Genomic DNA, 24,933 nt, shown 5'->3' on the forward strand with positions numbered 1-24,933 from the left:
TAGGGAGGTGAATGCAAGCGTTTTGGAAAGAGGGGCAAGTATGCAGTCTGTTGTGGATGAGAGAGCGTGGGAAGTGAGTCAGTTGTTGCTCGCTGATGATACAGCGCTGGTGGCTGATTCACGTGAGAAACTGCAGAAGCTGGTGACTGAGTTTGGTAAAGTGTGTGAGAGAAGAAAGTTGAGAGTAAATGTGAATAAGAGCAAGGTTATTAGGTACAGTAGGGTTGAGGGTCAAGTCAATTGGGAGGTAAGTTTGAATGGAGAGAAACTGGAGGAAGTGAAGTGTTTTAGATATCTGGGAGTGGATCTGGCAGTGGATGGAACCATGGAAGCGGAAGTGAATCATAGGGTGGGGGAGGGGGCAAAAGTTCTGGGAGCGTTGAAAAGTGTGTGGAAGTCGAGAACATTATTTTGGAAAGCAAAAATGGGTATGTTTGAAGGAATAGTGGTTCCTACAATGTTGTATGGTTGCGAGGCGTGGGCTATGGATAGAGTTGTGTGCAGGAGGGTGGATGTGCTGGAAATGAGATGTTGGAGGACAATATGTGGTGTGAGGTGGTTTGATTGAGTAAGTAATAATAGGGTAAGAGAGATGTGTGGTAATAAAAAGAGTGTGGTTGAGAGAGCAGAAGAGGGTGTTTTGAGGTGGTTTGGGTACATGGAGAGGATGAGTGAGGAAAGATTGACCAAGAGGATATATGTGTCGGAGGTGGAGGGAACAAGGAGAAGAGGGAGACCAAATTGGAGGTGGAAAGATGGAGTGAAAAAGATTTTGTGTGATCGGGGCCTGAACATGCAGGAGGGTGAAAGGCGTGCAAGGAATAGAGTGAATTGGAACGATGTGGTATACCAGGGTCGACATGCTGTCAATGGACTGAACCAGGGCATGTGAAGCATCTGGGGTAAACCATGGAAAGTTCTGTGGGGCCTGGATGTGTAAAGGGAGCTGTGGTTTTGGTGCATTATTGCATGACAGCTAGAGAATGAGTGTGAACGAATGGGGCCTTTGCTGTCTTTTCCTAGTGCTACCTCGCACACATGAGGGGGGAGGGGGTTGTTATTACATGTGTGGCGAGGTGGCGATGGGAATGAATATGGGCAGACAGTATGAATTATGTACACATGTATATATGTATATGTCTGTGTGTGTATGTACATGTATAGGTTGAGATGTATAGGTATGTATAATGCGTGTGTGGACGTGTATGTATATACATGTGTATGTGGGTGGGTTGGGCCATTCTTTCGTCTGTTTCCTTCCACTACCTCGCTAATGCGGGAGACAGTGACAAAGCAAATAAATAAATCTTTTCCTATCATAATCATGTGATTTGTTAAATTTTTTCATAACTCAAAATTATATATCAGTAAAATTATCTGCCTCACTAGTCAGACAGTGATGTAAAGCACAGGCAAGCATTCATGCTAGAAACAAGTTCTCCCACTTCATCTTGGTTAACTTTCAATGCTGGGAGAGCCAGTGTCTACAAAATCACTGTCCATGTGATTCAGAGACAGACCATCATCATCAGGTAATTCAGGATCATCATCTGTTTGGTCTTCTAAATCTAGATAAAACAACTCAGTGTCCAAGATAATTCACAAAAATTTACTGTCTTTGGCATGGCTTGAGGGTAATTGACTATGGGGAAAATTATCACAAACTGGCACCTTGGCAACTATCCAAGCTCAGCAGACAGCCTTGAAAATAAGACATGCAAATTTATGTCTAGAGGATTTGCCTAGCTCTCACATGAATATGCATCTAAAAGAGATAAAGGGTTAAGCATGAATCTGAATGGGGAGGATATGCAGGGTGTGGATTGCTTTAGCCACCTGCAAGCATAAGATGGAACCACAGGGCCTGAAGTAAGTCACAGTGTGGGAGAATGGAGTTCAGTCTTTTCCTGAGCTGGAGCTCCTTAGGACTGCTGCCACTGCTGTGCTCTTCTGTGTATATGTTCAGTGTTCTGAGTGAATATCCTCTCAAGTACAATCCGGTTTAAAGAAAAAAATGAGCTCATTAAGCTTGTAACCTGATCTGTGCTTCTGTGTTTGTTTCAATTACATTCAAAGATGAGAATAAAATGGAATTAGTATTGCAATCTAACCTGTGATGCTGAACATTCACTCTCTGACTCATGTGCCTCATTGGAAAGCTCTAACATTATCTTGTTCATCTTCTGTATGATCTCTCCACATATCAAGTCTGGATGTTCGGCAAGCTGTGAAAGCAAAATTCAATCAATCTTTATTATCAATTCTATATAAAACAAAATTCAATCAATCATAATCACATTACAATCATGACATATCTATTTAAAAATAAATGCAAATTCGTCACATTATGACAATGCAATTCTGATTAGAGGATCCTTTCCACAATGTGATGACACAAATGGTCAAGAAATTAAGATATGATATGACCAGGCAAGGTTAAAGGAAAAAAAAATCTAATCAGAGTATGGTATCCACTGGACCACAGGCTGTGAGGTCAAGGAGGGAAGGAATTCTGGACCCCAATTCTAGCCATCTATTCTAGTCATCTATGATACAAAGGAAATATGTGGATAGTATTTTCTTTCCCAAAAACCCATGGATAATCACGCACCATCAGTCCCAGATTTATAAGGGGGGAAAAAGGGTAATTGCCCAGGACCCCCTCTACACAAAATGTAATTATCAAAAAATTTGTTTATTGAGTCACGACCTCGACTGAACTTTGGCAACTGTTAATCAAAGCAGGATGTTCCTAAGATGTAATTAAGATCAAGCGAAGGTTAAGCAACCTTGTTTACAGCTGAAAAAGAGAAAAGACTTGTTGAAATGGTGTTAACAGTACTTGAGCCACAGGACTGACTCTTGACATGTTACTCACCCTGCTACAAAATGCTTGTTCACTCACGTTGTGTAATGTTTTGTTGCACTGTGGTGAAACTCTATTCACACTGGCTGACTTCACGGTATTTCATTCGTGTAGCTCTGAGCAGTAAATAAAAGAGATGAAAATCTGCTCTGCCATTCGTCAAGCAGGGACGAGTCACCGCTTGCTGCCTTAATCAGACGGCCGCCCAAAAGAGATTTGTTTTGACTAGCAGGCATGCTTTGCGGTTTGCAGACTTAGCAGTTTTACGAGTTTGACCGCCTTCAAAAAAATGTGTTCCATAGTTTGTATAAGCATAAAACTTGGCCCAAATGTTGACACCTATAGGTATCTTGAATCCAATAAAATGAGTGAATTTCAAATAATTTTTCTTGAAGGTATCAGTGTTGTTTGGGGCGGCAGTAGACCATCACTATGACACAAAGCAGCCACATCTTGATAAAAGCATAGGGATATGTTGGTACCTGCATGACACCAATTTCTGTGATCAGTAAAAGATCACAGGCTGGCAGAGTTGTTGGAATGAGGCTGCTTACTTATCTTTTAAATTTTTGGCACAGTCTTAGTTTGACATTTGTAACAAAAGTCTGACCGTAATTGTAAAAAGTATTTCCAGACATGATGAACAGAAAAGGTTACAATACTGAAAAAGAAAAAATAATCAAAAATAAATATTCTAAGCTCTCATTTCTTGAATAAAACTAGTTTCTTTAATGTTCTAATCTATTTTCTTCTTTTTTGCTTCTTTTCAGATTACAGTCACATAGAAGATCCAGTATACCATGGAAAATTCATTTACCTGACACTCAGAAGAGGAAGGCTTCCAAAGAAAAGAGTGAAAAAATTGCTGATGTCTTGGCAAAGACACCAAGCCTTACAGAATTTTTCTCTAGTTCAAAAATCAAAAATATAGAAGTTAATGATGAAGAACCAGAATGAGATGTCCTTTATGAGGAACCTACCTTAATCCCAAGTACATCTGCAGAAAATGAGAGTAACATATCACATCAAAATATTGAAGATGATGGATCATCACATCCTACAGACACTTGTGACATAGAAAGTGAAGCATCATCATGTGATCTAGAACCAGCCAAGTGGTTTCTTGTCAAAGAGCAGTGTCCTTTTGATCAAAATCAGCTATACGTCAAAGCAAAAATGACTCTGACTCCTACCCAGAATCTCAATGCCATTTTCAATCAGGTCAAGGCAAACTGGATGGGCATTGTCATTATTTCAAGAATTCCATGTTTTACATTAGTTATGACAATGTTGAGCAGCATGAGAAAGTGGCTCCTGAACAAGCCGTCGAAGGGTGCAGATTATTGCTTTTATTGTATTTTGATGTCCAGCCAAAGTGACATGTTTTCCAAGGATGGCTTTAATGACTGGAAAGCTCATGAACAAAGTCAAGGCCACAAAGATTCTGAGCTGAAGTTCAATCTTTGATGTAGGAAACCTTCTCATGTTGACAAGGAGTTAGAAAAACAAGTGCAAGAAAACAAGAAATACTGGACTGACGTATTGTGCCATGTTGTGGCCATAACAGTCTTTCTAGCCACGAGAGGCCTGGCATTCAGGGGTAGTGAAGAGATCATAGGATCCAAGCATAATGGGATATTTTATGAATTATGGAACTTATTGCACAATTTGATCCATTTCTGATGGGTCACCTTAAAAAATTTGGCAATCCTGGATGTGGTAAGCAGTCATACTTGTCACTATCCACCTACCAAGAAATTGTTCTGCTGATGGCAAAATAGGTTAAGAATTGTATTGTGGCAGAACTTAAAACTGCCACGAACTTCTCTATTTCCAGAGATTCAATACCAGACCTGGCTTATGTTGACCACTGAAGTCACTGTGCAATATGTTGTTACTGGGAAGCCGGTAGAAAGGTTTTTAACTTTCCTGCAAGCTGGCTCTCACAAGGCTGCAGAACTAGCTACATCTCTGCTAGATTTTCTAGAAAAAGAATACATTAATTTTAGGGATAGCAGAGGGCAGCATTTCCAGTCACTACATAGGAATGCAAGCCAGGCTTAAGAATAAGAACCCACCAGCAGTTTTCACTCCCTGTGCCTGCTCAGTCATTGAATTTTGTAGGACAAGCTGCTGCCTCTTGCTGTTATTTAGTTATTTTGGCTTCATACAAAGGTTATACACCATTTTTTCTGCATCAACACAGAGACCGGCAAATCTACTGAGGTCTTCAGAAGTAAATGAAAAAGCCCTCACTGTAAAGTCCATCAGACACTTGTTGGTCAGCAAGAGCTGATGCTACTGAAGCCCTCATAGATGGATACAACTGCATTCAAAATGCCCTCAGAGACATTGAAAGTGACTTGGAGCAAACACCTGAAGCAAGACATGAAGCTCAGACATTGGCATACAAAATGGACTGTCTTGAAACTGCTCTGATGGCCAAGATCTGGAACTTAATTCTTGTACAGTTCAACAGCACAAATAAAGCTTTTCAAGGAGTTGAAGTTGACCTGAAGATAGTGGTAGACTTAACTGATTCTGTAAAAAAGTTTCTGGAATCACTCTGGGATAGGTATGAAGAGCTTGAAGTGGATACCAGGAAATTTTGTGGCAACACAGACTACAAAAAAACTACAGGCAGGCCAAGAAAGAGAAACGAATGTTATGATGCGATTCTAACATCAGTCAGAAGGTTGTCCTTTCCTCAAGAGAAAAATTTAGATGTGAAACTTTCAATGTCATTTTAGAACAGTTGTCTGTTGCCTCAAAAGAATGCAGGGTAGTGTACCAATCAGTGTATGACAGGTTCAAAGTCACAGTCAACTTATGCAGTCTACATGATGCAGAGATAAGAATAGAAGCTGAGAAACTTATCACTGTTTTCCCCTGTGATTTCAGAAGTGTGTTCACAGAGAAAATTGTCCAGTTTGCAGCCTTTGCCAAGCTCAGGTCATGTTTCACTCCATCTCAACAGGCAGTTTTACTCCATGACGAAGGGCTTGCTGATACCATTCCAAGTGTTAATGTAGTTCTTAGAATATATTTGAGCAAGATGGTCACTAGTTGCTCAGGAGAGATATCATTCAGCAAATTGGCACTGATAAAGAATTAACTGAGAACCACGATGACCCACGAAAGACTAAGTACTCTGTGCCTACTGGATGTAGACAGCAGTGTTCTAAAGATGGTACAGTTTGAAGAGTTCATTAAAGATTTTTCAGATGCCAAGTGTAGGAAGAAAGACTTTTTGTAGCTACTGCAGTGTTTCTATGTATGTATGTATGTACCTTTCTATGTATGTATAACTTGTCAGTTCTAATTAAATGCAATAAACTGATCTGCCATACATTTTAATTTCTATGTACAATAGGCCCCCTAAGGTCTAAATTTGGCCCTGCATACCATTCTAAAATGGTCCAATGCAAATGTGGATAAAATGAAAAAGTGCAAGTAAAAGATAAACCCTTAGCTACTTTAATGAAAGATCTCAGGTTTCAGATCAAATGCCCAACACGGACACCAACATTAGTCAACCAAATTCTTTAATAAGTCATCATCAATTTTAGGGTGATCTAAACAATAAAAAATGAGTGTCTAACATGGGGAGAACGAACAAGTATATTCAAGAATTGCAGTAAAGAAGTGAAGCTGTGACTAAATAAAATAAAAGTTGTTTGTAACCAAAAGTCAACAGACAGCTGATGTGATTTGAATTCTAACAATAGACGCTATTTTTGTGCCAATAAGTTTCATTCCTTTTATTACTACTGTATTAATCTGAGGGAACATTTGAAGACATTTAACACTGTCTGATCTAAGAAAAACTGTGATCTTTTAAGAAGGCAAGGGAATTAGTCAGGCCAGGCATCTTATCACACACAAACAGAGTCAAGTAGTAATTTTTCACTTTTAAATAGGAATGCAATCAAATATGGTTTCAAAAAAGGGAAAATATCAAGATCCAGCAACTGTGAAGATATCCCAAAGAAAACACAAGAGGTAGATATGAAGGATGATTTAACAGAGAACAAAAGTTTAACGGGAAATTATCAAAAATCAAGTTCAAAAGTTAACTCAACTAGATGAGCAAATAAAGAAACTGATGTCAAAACCTCTCCTCACTCATTCCCTCCATATGTTTAAACCATTTCAGCACACCCTCTTTAGCTATCTCAATCACTCTCTTCTTATTACCACATTTCTCCCTCATCATTTCATTGCATACTCAATCAAACCACCACACACCACATCTTGTCCTCAAATGTTTCATTTCCAGTCCATCTACCCTCCTCTGCATATCCCCATCTATAGCTTCGTGTTATATATGATAATTATATACTGTTCATACACCACCTATCTCTCATACCTCCCCAATGAGAGTGGAACCTGGCCCAGATCACTTGGAATTACTAAAGGCCCCTATGGACATTACGGCCACTGGCTCCTGCTCAGTCCTAACTCTGGGCAGTCCCAAAAGAGTTGCCCACAGACAATTCAGGTGCCTTGTTCCAGCACTCGTTCTCTCCATATGTCAAAACCATTTCAACATACCCTCAAATGTTTCATTTCCAACCATCTACCCTCCTCTGCATATCCCCATCTATAGCTTAGTTTTATATATGATAATTATATACTGTTCATATACCACCTATCTCTCATACCTCCCTAATGAGAGTGGAACCTGGGCCAGATCACTCGGAATGACTAAAGGCCCCTATGGACATTACAGCCACTGGCTCCAGCTCAGTCCTAATTCTGGGCAGTCCCAAAAGAGTTGCCCACAGACAATTCAGGTGCCTTGTTCCAGCACTCATTCTCTCCATATGTCAAAACCATTTCAACATACCCTCTTCTGCTCTCTTAATCACACTCTTTATTACAACACATTTCTCTTATCCTTTCATTAAGTACTTGATCAAACCACCTCACACTTTGTATCAAGCAGACATGGCTTCTTCTCTTGAAAAACTGACTATACTAGTGCTAGGAGCTGCTGCTGCAGCTTACATTGTAGAACTAGGAAAACCAAAGAAAACAAAAAAAAAGTGGGTAAAACAGTGGCCATTGACAAGGAATGAACTATCACACAACGCTCTACTTAATGAAGTAAAGATCGAACCAGGAGATGGGTTCAATCATCTTTAAGTTATTGTCTTTGGTGTCTCCACTCATAAAAAAGCAAGATACGTGGATGCTGAAGTACATATCCCAACACAAAAGATAGTTAGCTACTCTTAAGATTTCTCGCCACTGGTCACTCCTATGTGTATCTGAAATTATTACCCTTATATCAGCACAATCTCCAGGTAGAATAATACCCAAAACATGCACAGCCATAATACAACCTTTACAAACAGGGTATATGAAGATGAGTAAATAATTATTTGAAATGTGCATATCTGAAAGGATATTAGTTCCAACAATATCAAATGGCTGCGAGGCATGGGCTATAGATAGGGTTGTATGAAGGAGGTGGATATGTTAAAAATGAAATGTTTGAGGACAATATGCGGTGTGAGGTGGTTTGATCGAGTAGTTAATGAATGTGTGTGGTCACATGTGTAGTCATAAAGAGTGCAGTTGAGAGAGCAGAAGAGTTGAAATGGTTTTGACATATGGAGAGAATGAAAGCAGAAAGGCTGATAAAGAGGATATATGTGTCAGAGTGGAGGGAATAAGGAGAAGCGGGAGACCATACTGGAGGTGGACGGATGTAGTTAAAAAGATTTTCAGTGATCAGGGCCTGAACATACAAGAGGGTGAAAGGTGTGTAAGAAATCAGAACGATGTGGTATACCAAGGTTGACGTGCTGTCAATTGACTGACTCAGGGCATGTGAAATGTCAGGGGCAAACCATGGAAAAGTCTGTGGAGCCTGGATATAGATAAGGAGCTGTGGTTTTGGTGCATTACACATGACAGCTAGAGACTAAGTGTGAATGAAAAAGGCCTCTTTTGTATGTTTTCCTGTCGCTACCTCACTGAAGAAGGGGAAAGCAATGCTGTTTCCTATGGGGGAGGGTAGTGGCAAGGATGGATGAAGGCAAGCAAAAATGAATATGTACATGTGAGTATATGTATGTCTGAGTATGTGTATGTATATATTGATATGTATATGTATGTATATGTGTGTGTATGGGCATTTATGTAAATATATATGTATATGAGTGGATGGGCCGTTCTTTGTTTCCTAGTGCGGCCTCGCTAATGTGGGAAATGGCAATCAAGTAAAATAAATAGAATAAACAAATACTCCTAACTTTCCCCTTTCACACACTTTTTCAAATTCTGTCACCAACTTTTATAGTTTCCCCCTTGAATCAGCCACTACAGCTGTATCATTGGCAAACAACAACTGACTCACTTCCCAGGCACTCTCATCTCCAACAGATTGCATACTTGGCCCTTTCTCCAAAACTCTTGCATTTACCTCCCTAACTACCCCACCCATAAACAAATTAAACAGCCATGGCAACATCACACACCCCTGCTGCAGACTGACTTTCACTGGGAACCAATCACTTTCCTCTCTTCCTACTCAAACACATGCCTTATATCCTTGGTAAAAACTTTTCACAGCTTCTAGCAGCTCACACCCCACACCATATACTCTTAAAACCTTCCACAAAGCATCTCTATCAACCCTATCATATGCCCTCTCCAGATCCATAAGTGCTACTTATAAGTCCATCAGTTTTTCTACATATTTCTCACACACATTCTTCAAAGAAAACATCTGATCCACACATCCTCTACCATTTCTGAAACCATGCTGCTCTTCCCCAATCTGATGCTCTGTGCATGACTTCACCCTCTAAATCAATACGCTCCCACATATTCCCAGGAATACTCAGCAAAATTATGACTCTGTAATTTAAACACTCACCTTTATCCCCTTTGCCTTTGTACAAAGGCACTATGCATGCATTTCACCAATCCTGAGGCACTTCACCATGATCCATACATACATACCAACCAATCAAAAACAAGGTCACTGCATTTCTTAATAAATTCCACAGCAATACCATCCAAACCCATTGCCTTGCTGGATTTCATCTTCCACAAAGCTTCACTACCCTCTCACTTCACACACCACCCCGACCAAAACACCCTATATCTGCCAATCTATCATCAAACACATTTAACAAATCTTCAAAATACTCACTCCATCACTACCTGTTATTACTTCCACCCCTTGCCCCCTTCACTAATGTTCCCATTTGTTCTCTTGTCTTATGCACACTATTCACCTCCTTCCAAAACATCTTTTTATTCTCTCTGAAGTTTAATGATAATCTCTCATTCCAGCTCTCATTTGCCCTATTTTTCAACCCTTGCACCTTCCTCTTGACCTAATGCCGCTTTCTTTTATACATCTCCAAGTCATTTGCACTCCTTCCTTGTAAGTATCATCCAAATGCCTCTCTTTCTCTTTCACTAATAACTTTACTTCTTCATCTCACTAGTCACTACCCTCTCTAATCTGCCCACCTCCCACCTTTTTCATGCCACATGCATCTTTTACATACAGCATCAATGCTTCACTAAGTTCATCCCATTCCTTAACCACTCTATTCATGTCATTTGTTCTCACCTTTTGCTGCATGACACCTAGGGAACTGAGTGTTAATGAATGTGGCCATTTTTGTCTGCTTTCCTGGCACTACCTAGCTGAGACAGGGGTAGCAATGCTATTTCCAGCGTGGCAGGATAGTGAAAGGAATGGATGAAGGCAAGCAAGCATGAATATGTACGGCATGAATATGCAAGGAATGTGTACGTGTAGGAAGAGAGGAAAGTGATTGGTTCTCAGTGAATGTAGGTTTGCGGCAGGGGTGTGTGATGTCTCCATGGTTGTTTAATTTGTTTATGGATGGGCTTGTTAGGGAGGTGATTGCAAGGGTTTTGGAAAGAGTGGCAAGTATGCAGTCTGTTGTGGATGAGAGAGCTTGGGAAGTGAGTCAGTTGTTGTTCGCTGATGATACAGCGCTGGTGGCTGATTCATGTGAAAAACTGCAGAAGCTGGTGACTGAGTTTGGTAAAGTGTAAGAAAGAAGAAAGTTAAGAGTAAATGTGAATAAGAGCAAGGTTATTAGGAACAGTAGGGTTGAGGGTCAAGTCAATTGGGAGGTAAGTTTGAATGGAGAAAAACTGGAGGCAGTGAAGTGTTTTAGATATCTGGGAGTGGATTTGGCAGCAGATGGAACCATGGAAGCAGAAGTGAGTCATAGGGTGGGGGAGGGGGCGATAGTTCTGGGAGCCTTGAAGAATGTGTGGAAGTCGAGAACATTATCTTGGAAAGCAAAAATGGGTATGTTTGAAGGAACAGTGGTTCCAACAATGTTGTATGGTTGCGAGGCGTCGGCTATGGATAGAGTTGTGCGCAGGAGGGTGGATGTGCTGGAAATGAGATGTTTGAGGACAATATGTGATGCGAGGTGGTTTGATCGAGTAAGTAATGTCAGGGTAAGAGAGATGTGTGGTAAGAAAAAGAGTGTGGTTGAGAGAGCAGAGGAGGGTGTTTTGAAATGGTTCGGTCACATGGAGAGAATGAGTGAGGAAAGATTGACCAAGAGGATATATGTGTCAGACATGGAGGGAACGAGGAGAAGTGGGAGACCAAATTGGAGGTGGAAAGATGGAGTGAAAAAGATTTTGAGTGATCGGGGCCTGAACAGGCAGGAGGGTGAAAGGCGTGCAAGGAATAGAGTGAATTAGAATGATGTGGTATACAGGGGTTGACGTGCTGTCAATGGATTGAACCAGGGCATGTGAAGCGTCTGGGGTAAACCATGGAAAGTTCTGTGGGGCCTAGATGTGGAAAGGGAGCTGTGATTTCGGTGCAATATTACATGACAGCTAGAGACTGAGTGTGAACGAATGGGGCCTTTGTTGTCTTCCTAGCGCTACCTTGCACACATGAGGGGGGGGGCTGTTATTTCCTGTGTGGCGGGGTGGCAATGGGAATGAATAGAGGCAGACAGTATGAATTACGTACATGTGTATGTATGTATGTGTCTGTGGGTGTATATATATGTATACGTTGAGATGTATAGGTATGCATATTTGCATGTGTGGACGTGTATGTATATACATGTGTATGTGGGTGGGTTGGGACATTCTTTCGTCTGTTTCCTTGCGCTACCTCGCTAACGCGGGAAACAGCGATGAAGCAACATAAATCGTTTCGGTGCATTATTACATGACAGCTAGAGACTGAGTGTGAACGAATGGGGCCTTTGTTGTATTTTCCTAGCGCTACCTCGCACACATGAAGGGGGAGGGGGTTGTTATTCCATGTGTGGCGAGGTGGCGATGGGAATAAATAAAGGCAGAAAGTATGAATTATGGACATGTGTATATGTATATATATATATATATATATATATATGTCTGTGTGTATATATATGTGTACATTGAAATGTATAGGTATGTCTATTTACGTGTGTGGATGTGTATGTTTATACATGTGCATGTGGGTGGGTTGGGCCATTCTTTCGTCTGCTTCCTTGCGCTACCTCGCTAACGCGGGAGACAGCGACAAAGTAAAATAAATATATAAAAAAATATATTTATATTTATTTATTTTGCTCTGTCGCTGTCTCCCGGGTCAGCGAGGTAGCGCAAGGAAACAGACAAAAGAAATGGCCCAACCCACCCACATGCACATGTATATACATACACGTCCACACATGCAAATATACATACCTATACATCTCAAAGAACACATATATATACACACACAGACATATATACAAATGTACATAATTCATACTGTTTGCCTTTATTTATTCCCATCGCCACCTCGCCACACATGGAATAACAACCCCCTCCCCCCTCATGTGTGCGGGGTAGCGCTAGAAAAGACAACAAAGGCCAGATTCGTTCACACTCAGTCTCTAGCTGTCATGTAATAATGCACCGAAACCACAGCTCCCTTTCCACATCCAGGCCCCACACAACTTTCCATGCTTTACCTCAGACGCTTTACATGCCCTGGTTCAATCCAATGACAGCACATCGACCCCGATATACCACATCGTTCCAATTCACTCTATTCCTTGCACGCCTTTCACCCTCCTGCATGTTCAGGCCCCGATCACTCAAAATCTTTTTCACTCCATCTTTCCACCTCCAATGTGGTCTCCCACTTCTCCTCGTTCCCTCCACCCCTGACACATATATCCTCTTGGTCAATCTTTCCTCACTCATTCTCTCCATGTGACCAAACCATTTCAAAACACCCTCTTCTGCTCTCTCAACCATACTCTTTTTATTTCCACACATCTCTCTCACTCTTACATTACTTACTCGATCAAACCACCTCACGCCACATATTGTCCTCAAACATCTCATTTCCAGCACATCCACCCTCCTGCGCACAACTCTATCTATAGCCCACGCCTCGCAAACATACAACATTATTGGAACCAATATTTCTTCAAACATACCCATTTTTGCTTTCTCAGATAATGTTCTCGACTTCCACACACTCTTCAACGCTCCCATAATTTTCGCCCCCTCCCCCACCCTATGATTCACTTCCACTTCCATGGTTCCATCCGCTGCCAGATCCACTCCCAGATATCTAAAACACTTCACTTCCTCCAGTTTCTCTCCATTCAAACTTATCTCCCAATTGACTTGACCCTCAACCCTACTGTACCTAATAACCTTGCTCTTGTTTACGTTTACTCTTAACTTTCTTCTTTCACACACTTTACCAAACTCAGTCACCAGCTTCTGCAGTTTCTCACATGAATCAGCCACCAGTGCTGTATCATCAGCGAAAAACAAGTGACTCACTTCCCAAGCTCTCTCATCCACAACAGACTGCATACTTGCCCCTCTTTCCAAAACTCTTGCATTCACCTCCCTAACAACCCCATCCATAAACAAACTAAACAACCATGGAGACATCACACATCCCTGCCGCAAACCTACATTCACTGAGAACCAATCACTTTCCTCTCTTCCTACACATACACATGCCTTACATCCTCGATAAAAACTTTTCACTGCTTCTAATAACTTGCATCCCACACCATATATTCTTATTACCTTCCACAGAGCATCTCTATCAACTCTATCATATGCCTTCTCCAGATCCATAAATTTTTTCTTTTTTCTTTTTTTTTTTTGCTTTGTCGCTGTCTCCCGCGTTTGCGAGGTAGCGAAAGGAAACAGTCGAAAGAAAATGGCCCAACCCACCCCCATACACATGTATATACATACGTCCACACACGCAAATATACATACCTACACAGCTTTCCATGGTTTACCCCAGACGCTTCACATGCCCTGATTCAATCCACTGACAGAACGTCAACCCCAGTATACCACATTGCTCCAATTCACTCTATTCCTTGCCCTCCTTTCAACCTCCTGCATGTTCAGGCCCCGATCACACAAAATCTTTTTCACTCCATCTTTCCACCTCCAATTTGGTCTCCCTCTTCTCCTCGTTCCCTCCACCTCCGACACATATATCCTCTTGGTCAATCTTTCCTCACTCATTCTCTCCATGTGCCCAAACCATTTCAAAACACCCTCTTCTGCTCTCTCAACCACGCTCTTTTTATTTCCACACATCTCTCTTACCCTTACGTTACTTACTCGATCAAACCACCTCACACCACACATTGTCCTCAAACATCTCATTTCCAGCACATCCATCCTCCTGCGCACCACTCTATCCATAGCCCACGCCTCGCAACCATACAACATTGTTGGAACCACTATTCCTTCAAACATACCCATTTTTGCTTTCCGAGATAATGTTCTCGACTTCCACACATTCTTCAAGGCTCCCAGAATTTTCGCCCCCTCCCCCACCCTATGATCCACTTACGCTTCCATGGTTCCATCCGCTGCCAGATCCACTCCCAGATATCTAAAACACTTCACTTCCTCCAGTTTTTCTCCATTCAAACTCACCTCCCAACTGACTTGACCCTCAACCATACTGTACCTAATAACCTTGCTCTTATTCACATTTACTCTTAACTTTCTTCTTTCACACACTTTACCAAACTCAGTCACCAGCTTCTGCAGTTTCTCACATGAATCAGCCATCAGCGCTGTATCATCAGCGAACAACAACTGACTCACTTCCCAAGCTCTCTCATCCCCAACAGACTTCATACTTGCCCCTCTTTCCAAAACTCTTGCATTCACCTCCCTAACAACCCCATCCATAAACAAATTAAACAACCATGGAGACATCACACACCCCTGCCGCAAACCTACATTCACTGAGAACCAATCACTTTCCTCTCTTCCTACACGTACACATGCCTTACATCCTCGATAAAAACTTTTCACTGCTTCTAACAACTTGCCTCCCACACCATATATTCTTAATACCTTCCACAGAGCATCTCTATCAACTCTATCATATGCCTTCTCCAGATCCATAAATGCTACATACAAATCCATTTGCTTTTCTAAGTATTTCTCACATACATTCTTCAAAGCAAACACCTGATCCACACATCCTCTACCACTTCTGAAACCACACTGCTCTTCCCCAATCTGATGCTCTGTACATGCCTTCACCCTCTCAATCAATACCCTCCCATATAATTTACCAAGAATACTCAACAAACTTATACCTCTGTAATTTGAGCACTCACTCTTATCCCCTTTGCCTCTGTACAATGGCACTATGCACGCATTCTGCCAATCCTCAGGCACCTCACCATGAGTCATACATTAAATAACCTTACCAACCAGTCAACAATACAGTCACCTCCTTTTTTTAATAAATTCCACTGCAATACCATCCAAACCTGCTGCCTTGCCAGCTTTCATCTTCCGCAAAGCTTTTACTACCTCTTCTCTGTTTACCAAATCATTTTCCCTAACCCTCTCACTTTGCGCACCACCTCGACCAAAACACCCTATATCTGGCACTCTATCATCAAACACATTCAACAAACCTTCAAAATACTCACTCCATCTCCTTCTTACATCACCACTACTTGTTATCACCTCCCCATTTGCGCCCTTCACTGAAGTTCCCATTTGCTCCCTTGTCTTACGCACTTTATTTACCTCCTTCCAGAACATCTTTTTATTCTCCCTAAAATTTAATGATACTCTCTCACCCCAACTCTCATTTGCCCTTTTTTTCACCTCTTGCACCTTTCTCTGGACCTCCTGTCTCTTTTATACATCTCCCACTCAATTGCATTTTTTCCCTGCAAAAATCGTCCAAATGCCTCTCTCTTCTCTTTCACTAATACTCTTACTTCTTCATCCCACCACTCACTACCCTTTCTAATCAACCCATCTCCCACTCTTCTCATGCCACAAGCATCTTTTGCGCAATCCATCACTGATTCCCTAAATACATCCCATTCCTCCCCCACTCCCCTTACTTCCATTGTTCTCATGTTTTTCCATTCTGTACTCAGTCTCTCCTGGTACTTCCTCACACAAGTCTCCTTCCCAAGCTCACTTACTCTCACCACCCTCTTCACCCTTATTACCTTCCACAGAGCATCTCTATCAACTCTATCATATGCCTTCTCCAGATCCAAAAATTTTTTCTTTTTTCTTTTTTTTTTGCTTTGTCGCTATCTCCCGCGTTTGCGAGGTAGTGCAAGGAAACAGACGAAAGAAATGGCCCAACCCACCCCCATACACATGCCTTGATTCAATCCACTGACAGCATGTCAACCCCGGTATACCACATCGCTCCAATTCACTCTATTCTTTGCCCTCCTTTCACCCTCCTGCATGTTCAGGCCCCGATCACACAAAATCTTTTTCACTCTGTCTTTCCACCTCCAATTTGGTCTCCCACTTCTCCTCGTTCCCTCCACCTCCGACACATATATTCTCTTGGTCAATCTTTCCTCACTCATTCTCTCCATGTGCCCAAACCATTTCAAAACACCCTCTTCTGCTCTCTCAACCATGCTCTTTTTATTTCCACACATCTGTCTTACCCTTACGTTACTTACGCGATCAAAACACCTCACACCACACACTGTCCTCAAACATCTCATTTCCAGCACATCCATCCTCCTGCACACAACTCTATCCATAGCCCATGCCTCGCAACCATACAACATTGTTGGAACCACTATTCCTTCAAACATACCCATTTTGGTTTCCGAGATAATGTTCTCGACTTCCACACATTCTTCAAGGCTCCCAGGATTTTCGCCCCCTCCCCCACCCTATGATCCACTTCCGATTCCATGGTTCCATCCGCTGCCAGATCCACTCCCAGATATCTAAAACACTTTACTTCCTCCAGTTTTGCTCCATTCAAACTTACCTCCCAATTGAATTGACCCTCAACCCTACTGTACCTAATAACCTTGCTCTTATTCACGTTTACTCTTAACTTTCTTCTTTCACACACTTTACCAAACTCAGTCACCAGCTTCTGCAGTTTCTCACATGAATCAGCCACCAGCGCTGTATCATCAGCGAACAACAACTGACTCACTTCCCAGTGGATAGGTAGTATGTTTGAGGAAAGGAACCTGGATGTTTTGGCTCTGAGTGAAACGAAGCTCAAGGGTAAAGGGGAAGAGTGGTTTGGGAATGTCTGGGGAGTAAAGTCAGGAGTTAGTGAGAGGACAAGAGCAAGGGAAGGAGTAGCAATACTCCTGAAACAGGAGTTGTGGGAGTATGTGATAGAGTGTAAGAAAGTAAATTCTTGATTAATATGGGTAAAACTGAAAGTTGATGGAGAGAGGTGGGTGATTAATGGTGCATATGCACCTGGGCATGAGAAGAAAGATCAAGAGAGGCAAGTGTTTTGGGAGCAGCTGAATGAGTGTGTTAGTGGTTTTGATGCACGAGACCGGGTTATAGTGATGGGTGATTTAAATGCAAAGGTGAGTAATGTGGCAGTTGAGGGAATAATTGGTATACATGGGGTGTTCAGTGTTGTAAATGGAAATGGTGAAGAGCTTGTAGATTTATGTGCTGAAAAAGGACTGATGATTGGGAATACCTGGTTTAAAAAGCGAGATATACATAAGTATACTTATGTAAGTAGGAGAGATGGCCAGAGAGCGTTATTGGATTACGTGTTAATTGACAGGCGTGCGAAAGAGAGACTTTTGGATGTTAATGTGCTGAGAGGTGCAACTGGAGGGATGTCTGATCATTATCTTGTGGAGGCTAAGGTGAAGATTTGTATGGGTTTTCAGAAAAGAAGAGTGAATGTTGGGGTGAACAGGGTGGTGAGAGTAAGTGAGCTTGAGAAGGAGACCTGTGTGAGGAAGTACCAGGAGAGACTGAGTACAGAATGGAAAAAGGTGAGAACAATGGAAGCAAGGGGAGTGGGGGAGGAATGGGATGTATTTAGGGAATCAGTGATGGATTGCGCAAAAGATGCTTGTGGCATGAGAAGAGTGGGAGGTGGGTTGATTAGAAAGGGTAGTGAGTGGTGGGATGAAGAAGTAAGAGTATTAGTGAAAGAGAAGAGAGAGGCATTTGGACGATTTTTGCAGGGAAAAATGCAATTGAGTGGGAGATGTATAAAAGAAAGAGACAGGAGGTCAAGAGAAAGGTGCAAGAGGTGAAAAAAAGGGCAAATGAGAGTTGGGGTGAGAGAGTATCATTAAATTTTAGGGAGAATAAAAAGATGTTCTGGAAAGAGGTAAATAAAGTGCGTAAGACAAGGGAGCAAATGGGAACTTCAGTGAAGGGCGCAAATGGGGAGGTGATAACAAGTAGTGGTGATGTGAGAAGGAGATGGAGTGAGTATTTTGAAGGTTTGCTGAATGTGTTTGATGATAGAGTGGCAGATATAGGGTGTTTTGGTCGAGGTGGTGTGCAAAGTGAGAGGGTTAGGGAAAATGATTTGGTAAACAGAGAAGAGGTAGTGAAAGCTTTGCGGAAGATGAAAGCCGGCAAGGCAGCAGGTTTGGATGGTATTGCAGTGGAATTTATTAAAAAAGGGGGTGACTGTATTGTTGACTGGTTGGTAAGGTTATTTAATGTATGTATGACTCATGGTGAGGTGCCTGAGGATTGGCGGAATGCGTGCATAGTGCCATTGTACAAAGGCAAAGGGGATAAGAGTGAGTGCTCAAATTACAGAGGTATAAGTTTGTTGAGTATTCCTGGTAAATTATATGGGAGGGTATTGATTGAGAGGGTGAAGGCATGTACAGAGCATCAGATTGGGGAAGAGCAGTGTGGTTTCAGAAGTGGTAGAGGATGTGTGGATCAGGTGTTTGCTTTGAAGAATGTATGTGAGAAATACTTAGAAAAGCAAATGAATTTGTATGTAGCATTTATGGATCTGGAGAAGGCATATGATAGAGTTGATAGAGATGCTCTGTGGAAGGTATTAAGAATATATGGTGTGGGAGGCAAGTTGTTAGAAGCAGTGAAAAGTTTTTATCGAGGATGTAAGGCATGTGTACGTGTAGGAAGAGAGGAAAGTGATTGATTCTCAGCGAATGTAGGTTTGCGGCAGGGGTGTGTGATGTCTCCATGGTTGTTTAATTTGTTTATGGATGGGGTTGTTAGGGAGGTAAATGCAAGAGTTTTGGAAAGAGGGGCAAGTATGAAGTCTGTTGGGGATGAGAGAGCTTGGGAAGTGAGTCAGTTGTTGTTCGCTGATGATACAGCGCTGGTGGCTGATTCATGTGAGAAACTGCAGAAACTGGTGACTGAGTTTGGTAAAGTGTGTGGAAGAAGAAAGTTAAGAGTAAATGTGAATAAGAGCAAGGTTATTAGGTACAGTAGGGTTGAGGGTCAAGTCAATTGGGAGGTGAGTTTGAATGGAGAAAAACTGGAGGAAGTAAAGTGTTTTAGATATCTGGGAGTGGATCTGGCAGCGGATGGAACCATGGAAGCGGAAGTGGATCATAGGGTGGGGGAGGGGGCGAAAATTCTGGGGGCCTTGAAGAATGTGTGGAAGTCGAGAACATTATCTCGGAAAGCAAAAATGGGTATGTTTGAAGGAATAGTGGTTCCAACAATGTTGTATGGTTGCGAGGCGTGGGCTATGGATAGAGTTGTGCGCAGGAGGATGGATGTGCTGGAAATGAGATGTTTGAGAACAATGTGTGGTGTGAGGTGGTTTGATCGAGTGAGTAACGTAAGGGTAAGAGAGATGTGTGGAAATAAAAAGAGCGTGGTTGAGAGAGCAGAAGAGGGTGTTTTGAAGTGGTTTGGGCACATGGAGAGGATGAGTGAGGAAAGATTGACCAAGAGGATATATGTGTCGGAGGTGGAGGGAACGAGGAGAAGAGGGAGACCAAATTGGAGGTGGAAAGATGGAGTGAAAAAGATTTTGTGTGATCGGGGCCTGAACATGCAGGAGGGTGAAAGGAGGGCAAGGAATAGAGTGAATTGGAGCGATGTGGTATACCGGGGTTGACGTGCTGTCAGTGGATTGAATCAAGGCATGTGAAGCGTCTGGGGTAAACCATGGAAAGCTGTGTAGGTATGTATATTTGCGTGTGTGGACGTATGTATATACATGTGTTTGGGGGGGGGGGTTGGGCCATTTCTTTCGTCTGTTTCGTTGCGCTACCTCGCAAACGCGGGAGACAGCGACAAAGTATAATAAAAAAAAAAAAAACTATTTTTGCATAGAACATTATTTTGTGTAGATTAAGCCATCAGGTTCTTTTATTAAGAAGACCCTTTTGTATCTTGGATCTCCTTGTAATATTTTTATAACATTGATTTCACATTTAGAAATCTATTAACCTATATTTGTGCTGTTAGCTCTTATTTGTAGATACAGTAGTGTGATAACTCAGACATGTAATTGTATGTTAGTCATTTTATGCTGCTTTCTATTGTTTTCCTGTATTGTAATGTGATAATATATAGACTAGTAGATTTAAGTAATATGTACAACAGGATTTTGATATTGTAGTTTATGAAAAAGTAAGTTTGCTTTCACATGAAATTTGACAGTAGTGCAGCACTGATTTCCTGTGTTGAGGTGTAATTTAGATACTATAATGTAAACAGTCCAAATATTTTAACACTTGTTCCAGCAGTGTTGTAGGTTTAGGTACTTTATTTTCATATACCAACATGTAGTAATCACTATTAGGGAATATGATAATTATGATAACCGGTATGATACTCAGATACGGCGTAGCTTTCATTGTTGTTGATACTTCAACGTTCAGATAGTAATGTAAATTGTTCATTGAATCATATATTGTGTGTAGTATCACTTTACTGTATGTACAATATTTCCTTAAGTAACATTTAGAATGTTTGATTTTATTATATGAAATGTAATTTTATTTGTTATATATGATATTTTTGGGGTGAGTTGGGGTGAGAGAGTATCATTAAATTTTAGGGAGAATAAAAAGATGTTCTGGAAGGAGGTAAATAAAGTGCGTAAGACAAGGGAGCAAATGGGAACTTCAGTGAAGGGCGCAAATGGGGAGGTGATAACAAGTAGTGGTGATGTGAGAAGGAGATGGAGTGAGTATTTTGAAGGTTTGTTGAATGTGTTTGATGATAGAGTGGCAGATATAGGGTGTTTTGGTCGAGGTGGTGTGCAAAGTGAGAGGGTTAGGGAAAATGATTTGGTAAACAGAGAAGAGGTAGTGAAAGCTTTGCGGAAGATGAAAGCCGGCAAGGCAGCAGGTTTGGATGGTATTGCAGTGGAATTTATTAAAAAAGGGGGTGACTGTATTGTTGACTGGTTGGTAAGGTTATTTAATGTATGTATGACTCATGGTGAGGTGCCTGAGGATTGGCGGAATGCGTGCATAGTGCCATTGTACAAAGGCAAAAGGGATAAGAGTGAGTGCTCAAATTACAGAGGTATAAGTTTGTTGAGTATTCCTGGTAAATTATATGGGAGGGTATTGATTGAGAGGGTGAAGGCATGTACAGAGCATCAGATTGGGGAAGAGCACTGTGGTTTCAGAAGTGGTAGAGGACGTGTGGATCAGGTGTTTGCTTTGAAGAATGTATGTGAGAAATACTTAGAAAAGCAAATGGATTTGTATGTAGCATTTATGGATCTGGAGAAGGCATATGATAGAGTTGATAGAGATGCTCTGTGGAAGGTATTAAGAATATATGGTGTGGGAGGAAAGTTGTTAGAAGCAGTGAAAAGTTTTTATCGAGGATGTAAGGCATGTGTACGTGTAGGAAGAGAGGAAAGTGATTGGTTCTCAGTGAATGTAGGTTTGCGGCAGGGGTGTGAGATGTCTCCATGGTTGTTTAATTTGTTTATGGATGGGGTTGTTAGGGAGGTAAATGCAAGAGTTTTGGAAAGAGGGGCAAGTATGAAGTCTGTTGGGGATGAGAGAGCTTGGGAAGTGAGTCAGTTGCTGTTCGCTGATGATACAGCGCTGGTGGCTGATTCATGTGAGAAACTGCAGAAGCTGGTGACTGAGTTTGGTAAAGTGTGTGGAAGAAGAAAGTTAAGAGCAAATGTGAATAAGAGCAAGGTTATTAGGTACAGTAGGGTTGAGGGTCAAGTCAATTGGGAGGTGAGTTTGAATGGAGAAAAACTGGAGGAAGTGAAGTGTTTTAGATATCTGGGAGTGGATCTGGCAGCGGATGGAACCATGGAAGCGGAAGTGGATCATAGGGTGGGGGAGGGGGCGAAAATTCTGGGGGCCTTGAAGAATGTGTGGAAGTCGAGAACATTATCTCGGAAAGCAAAAATGGGTATGTTTGAAGGAATAGTGGTTCCAACAATGTTGTATGGTTGCGAGGTGTGGGCTATGGATAGAGTTGTGCGCAGGAGGATGGATGTGCTGGAAATGAGATGTTTGAGGACAATGTGTGGTGTGAGGTGGTTTGATCGAGTGAGTAACGTAAGGGTAAGAGAGATGTGTGGAAATAAAAAGAGTGTGGTTGAGAGAGCAGAAGAGGGTGTTTTGAAGTGGTTTGGGCACATGGAGAGGATGAGTGAGGAAAGATTGACCAAGAGGATATATGTGTCGGAGGTGGAGGGAACAAGGAGAAGAGGGAGACCAAATTGGAGGTGGAAAGATGTAGTGAAAAAGATTTTGTGTGATCGGGGCCTGAACATGCAGGAGGGTGAAAGGAGGGCAAGGAATAGAGTGAATTGGAGCGATGTGGTATACCAGGGTTGACGTGCTGTCAGTGGATTGAATCAAGGCATGTGAAGCGTCTGGGGTAAACCATGGAAAGCTGTGTAGGTATGTATATTTGCGTGTGTGGACGTATGTATATACATGTGTATGGGGGGGGGTTGGGCCATTTCTTTCGTCTGTTTCCTTGTGCTACCTCGCAAACGCGGGAGACAGCAACAAAGTATAATAATAATAAAATATATATATATATATATATATATATATACACACACACACATACATACGCACATATACACACACACACACATACATATATATACATATGAAAAATGTAAGAAACAATTTAGAAAACTGAAACTTCTAGCTTGAAATGAAATGAAAAAAATGAATGTCACATACTGGTTCAACCTCTGGCTATGGAAAAAAGGAAATGTATAATTTATTTACACAAACGTCAATAGTAGTTCTCATCAATTTAACCACTGTATCAATAAGCTTCAATGTCTATGCTACATTTTTTCCAATTTCACTATTTTCTTGTCAAAGCACCATGTATGAAAACTATCACTCCAGTAACACAACTATAAACATTTACTTCCCCTTTAAAAAGTTCTGGGGAAGTCTGTCTCGATACACTGCGGGACACTCTACCACCTGGCGAGGTTTGTGTTGCAATGGTTCTTGATTCACAAACGTAGTAGCATCACTGGTGGGCCAAGGTAGTTCCGTTGGCGAAGAGGAGCTCATGAAACATGTCGGAAAGCATGCTACTGCAGGCAGGAGTGAAGGCTGATGCAAACTGGTATCCATAAATGCTACATACAAATCCATTTGCTTTTCTAAGTATTTTTCACATACATTCTTCAAAGCAAACACCTGATCCACACATCCTCTACCACTTCTGAAACAACACTGCTCTTCCCCAATCTGATGCTCTGTACATGCCTTCACCCTCTCAATCAATACCCTCCCATACAATTTACCAGGTTTACTCAGCAAACTTATACCTCTGTAATTTGAGCACTCACTCTTATCCCCTTTGCCTTTGTACAATGGCACTATGCAAGCATTCCGCCAATCCTCAGGCACCTCACCATGAGTCATACATACATTAAATAACCTTACTAACCAGTCAACAATACAGTCACCCCCTTTTTTGATAAATTCCACTGCAATACCATCCAAACCTGCTGCCTTGCCGGCTTTCATCTTCCGCAAAGCTTTTAGTACCTCTTCTCTGTTTACCAAATCATTTTCCCTAACCCTCTCACTTTGCACACCACCTCGACCAAAACACCCTATACCTGCCACTCTATCATCAAACATTCAACAAACCTTCAAAATACTCAATCCATCTCCTACTCACATCACCATTACTTATCACCTCCCCATTAGCCCCCTTCACTGAAGTTCCCATTTGCTCCCTTGTCTTACGCACTTTATTTACCTCCTTCCAGAACATCTTTTTATTCTCCCTAAAACTTAATGATACTCTCTCACCCCAACTCTCATTTGCCCACTTTTTCACCTCTTGCACCGTTCTTTTGACCTCCTGTCTCTTTCTTTTATACATCTCCCACTCATTTGCATTTTTTCCCTGCAAAAATCGTCCAAATGTCTCTCTCTTCTCTTTCACTAACAATCTTACTTCTTCATCCCACCACTAACTACCCTTCCTAATCAACCCACCTCCCACGCTTCTCATGCCACAAGCATCTTTTGCTCAAGCCATCACTGCTTCCCTAAATACATCCCATTCCTCCCCCACTCCCCTTACCTCCTTTGTTCTCACCTTTTATATTTTATTTATTCATTTATTTTACTTTGTCGCTGTCTCCCGCGTTTACGAGGTAGTGCAAGGAAACAGACGAAAGAAATGGCCCAACCCACCCCCATACACATGTATATACATACGTCCACACACGCAAATATACATACCTACACAGCTTTCCATGGTTTACCCCACATGCTTCACATGCCCTGATTCAATACACTTACAGCACGTCAACCCCGGTATACCACATCGATCCA

The 24,933-nt window shown here is 41.7% G+C and overlaps 1 protein-coding gene across 1 annotated transcript in view; it reads right to left on the reverse strand.

The window, feature by feature from the left end:
- LOC139755260 (condensin complex subunit 1-like) overlaps positions 1–24,933 on the reverse strand; it is a 549,693-nt gene that overhangs the window by 201,259 nt on the left and 323,501 nt on the right. The window contains exon 19 of the mRNA XM_071673408.1: positions 2,112–2,225. Within this exon, the coding sequence (XP_071529509.1) occupies positions 2,112–2,225 (114 nt within the window). The remainder of the gene's footprint in view (positions 1–2,111; positions 2,226–24,933) is intronic.

Source organism: Panulirus ornatus, chromosome 1 (genome assembly GCF_036320965.1).
Source record: "Panulirus ornatus isolate Po-2019 chromosome 1, ASM3632096v1, whole genome shotgun sequence".
Classification (NCBI taxonomy): Eukaryota; Metazoa; Arthropoda; class Malacostraca; order Decapoda; family Palinuridae; genus Panulirus; species Panulirus ornatus.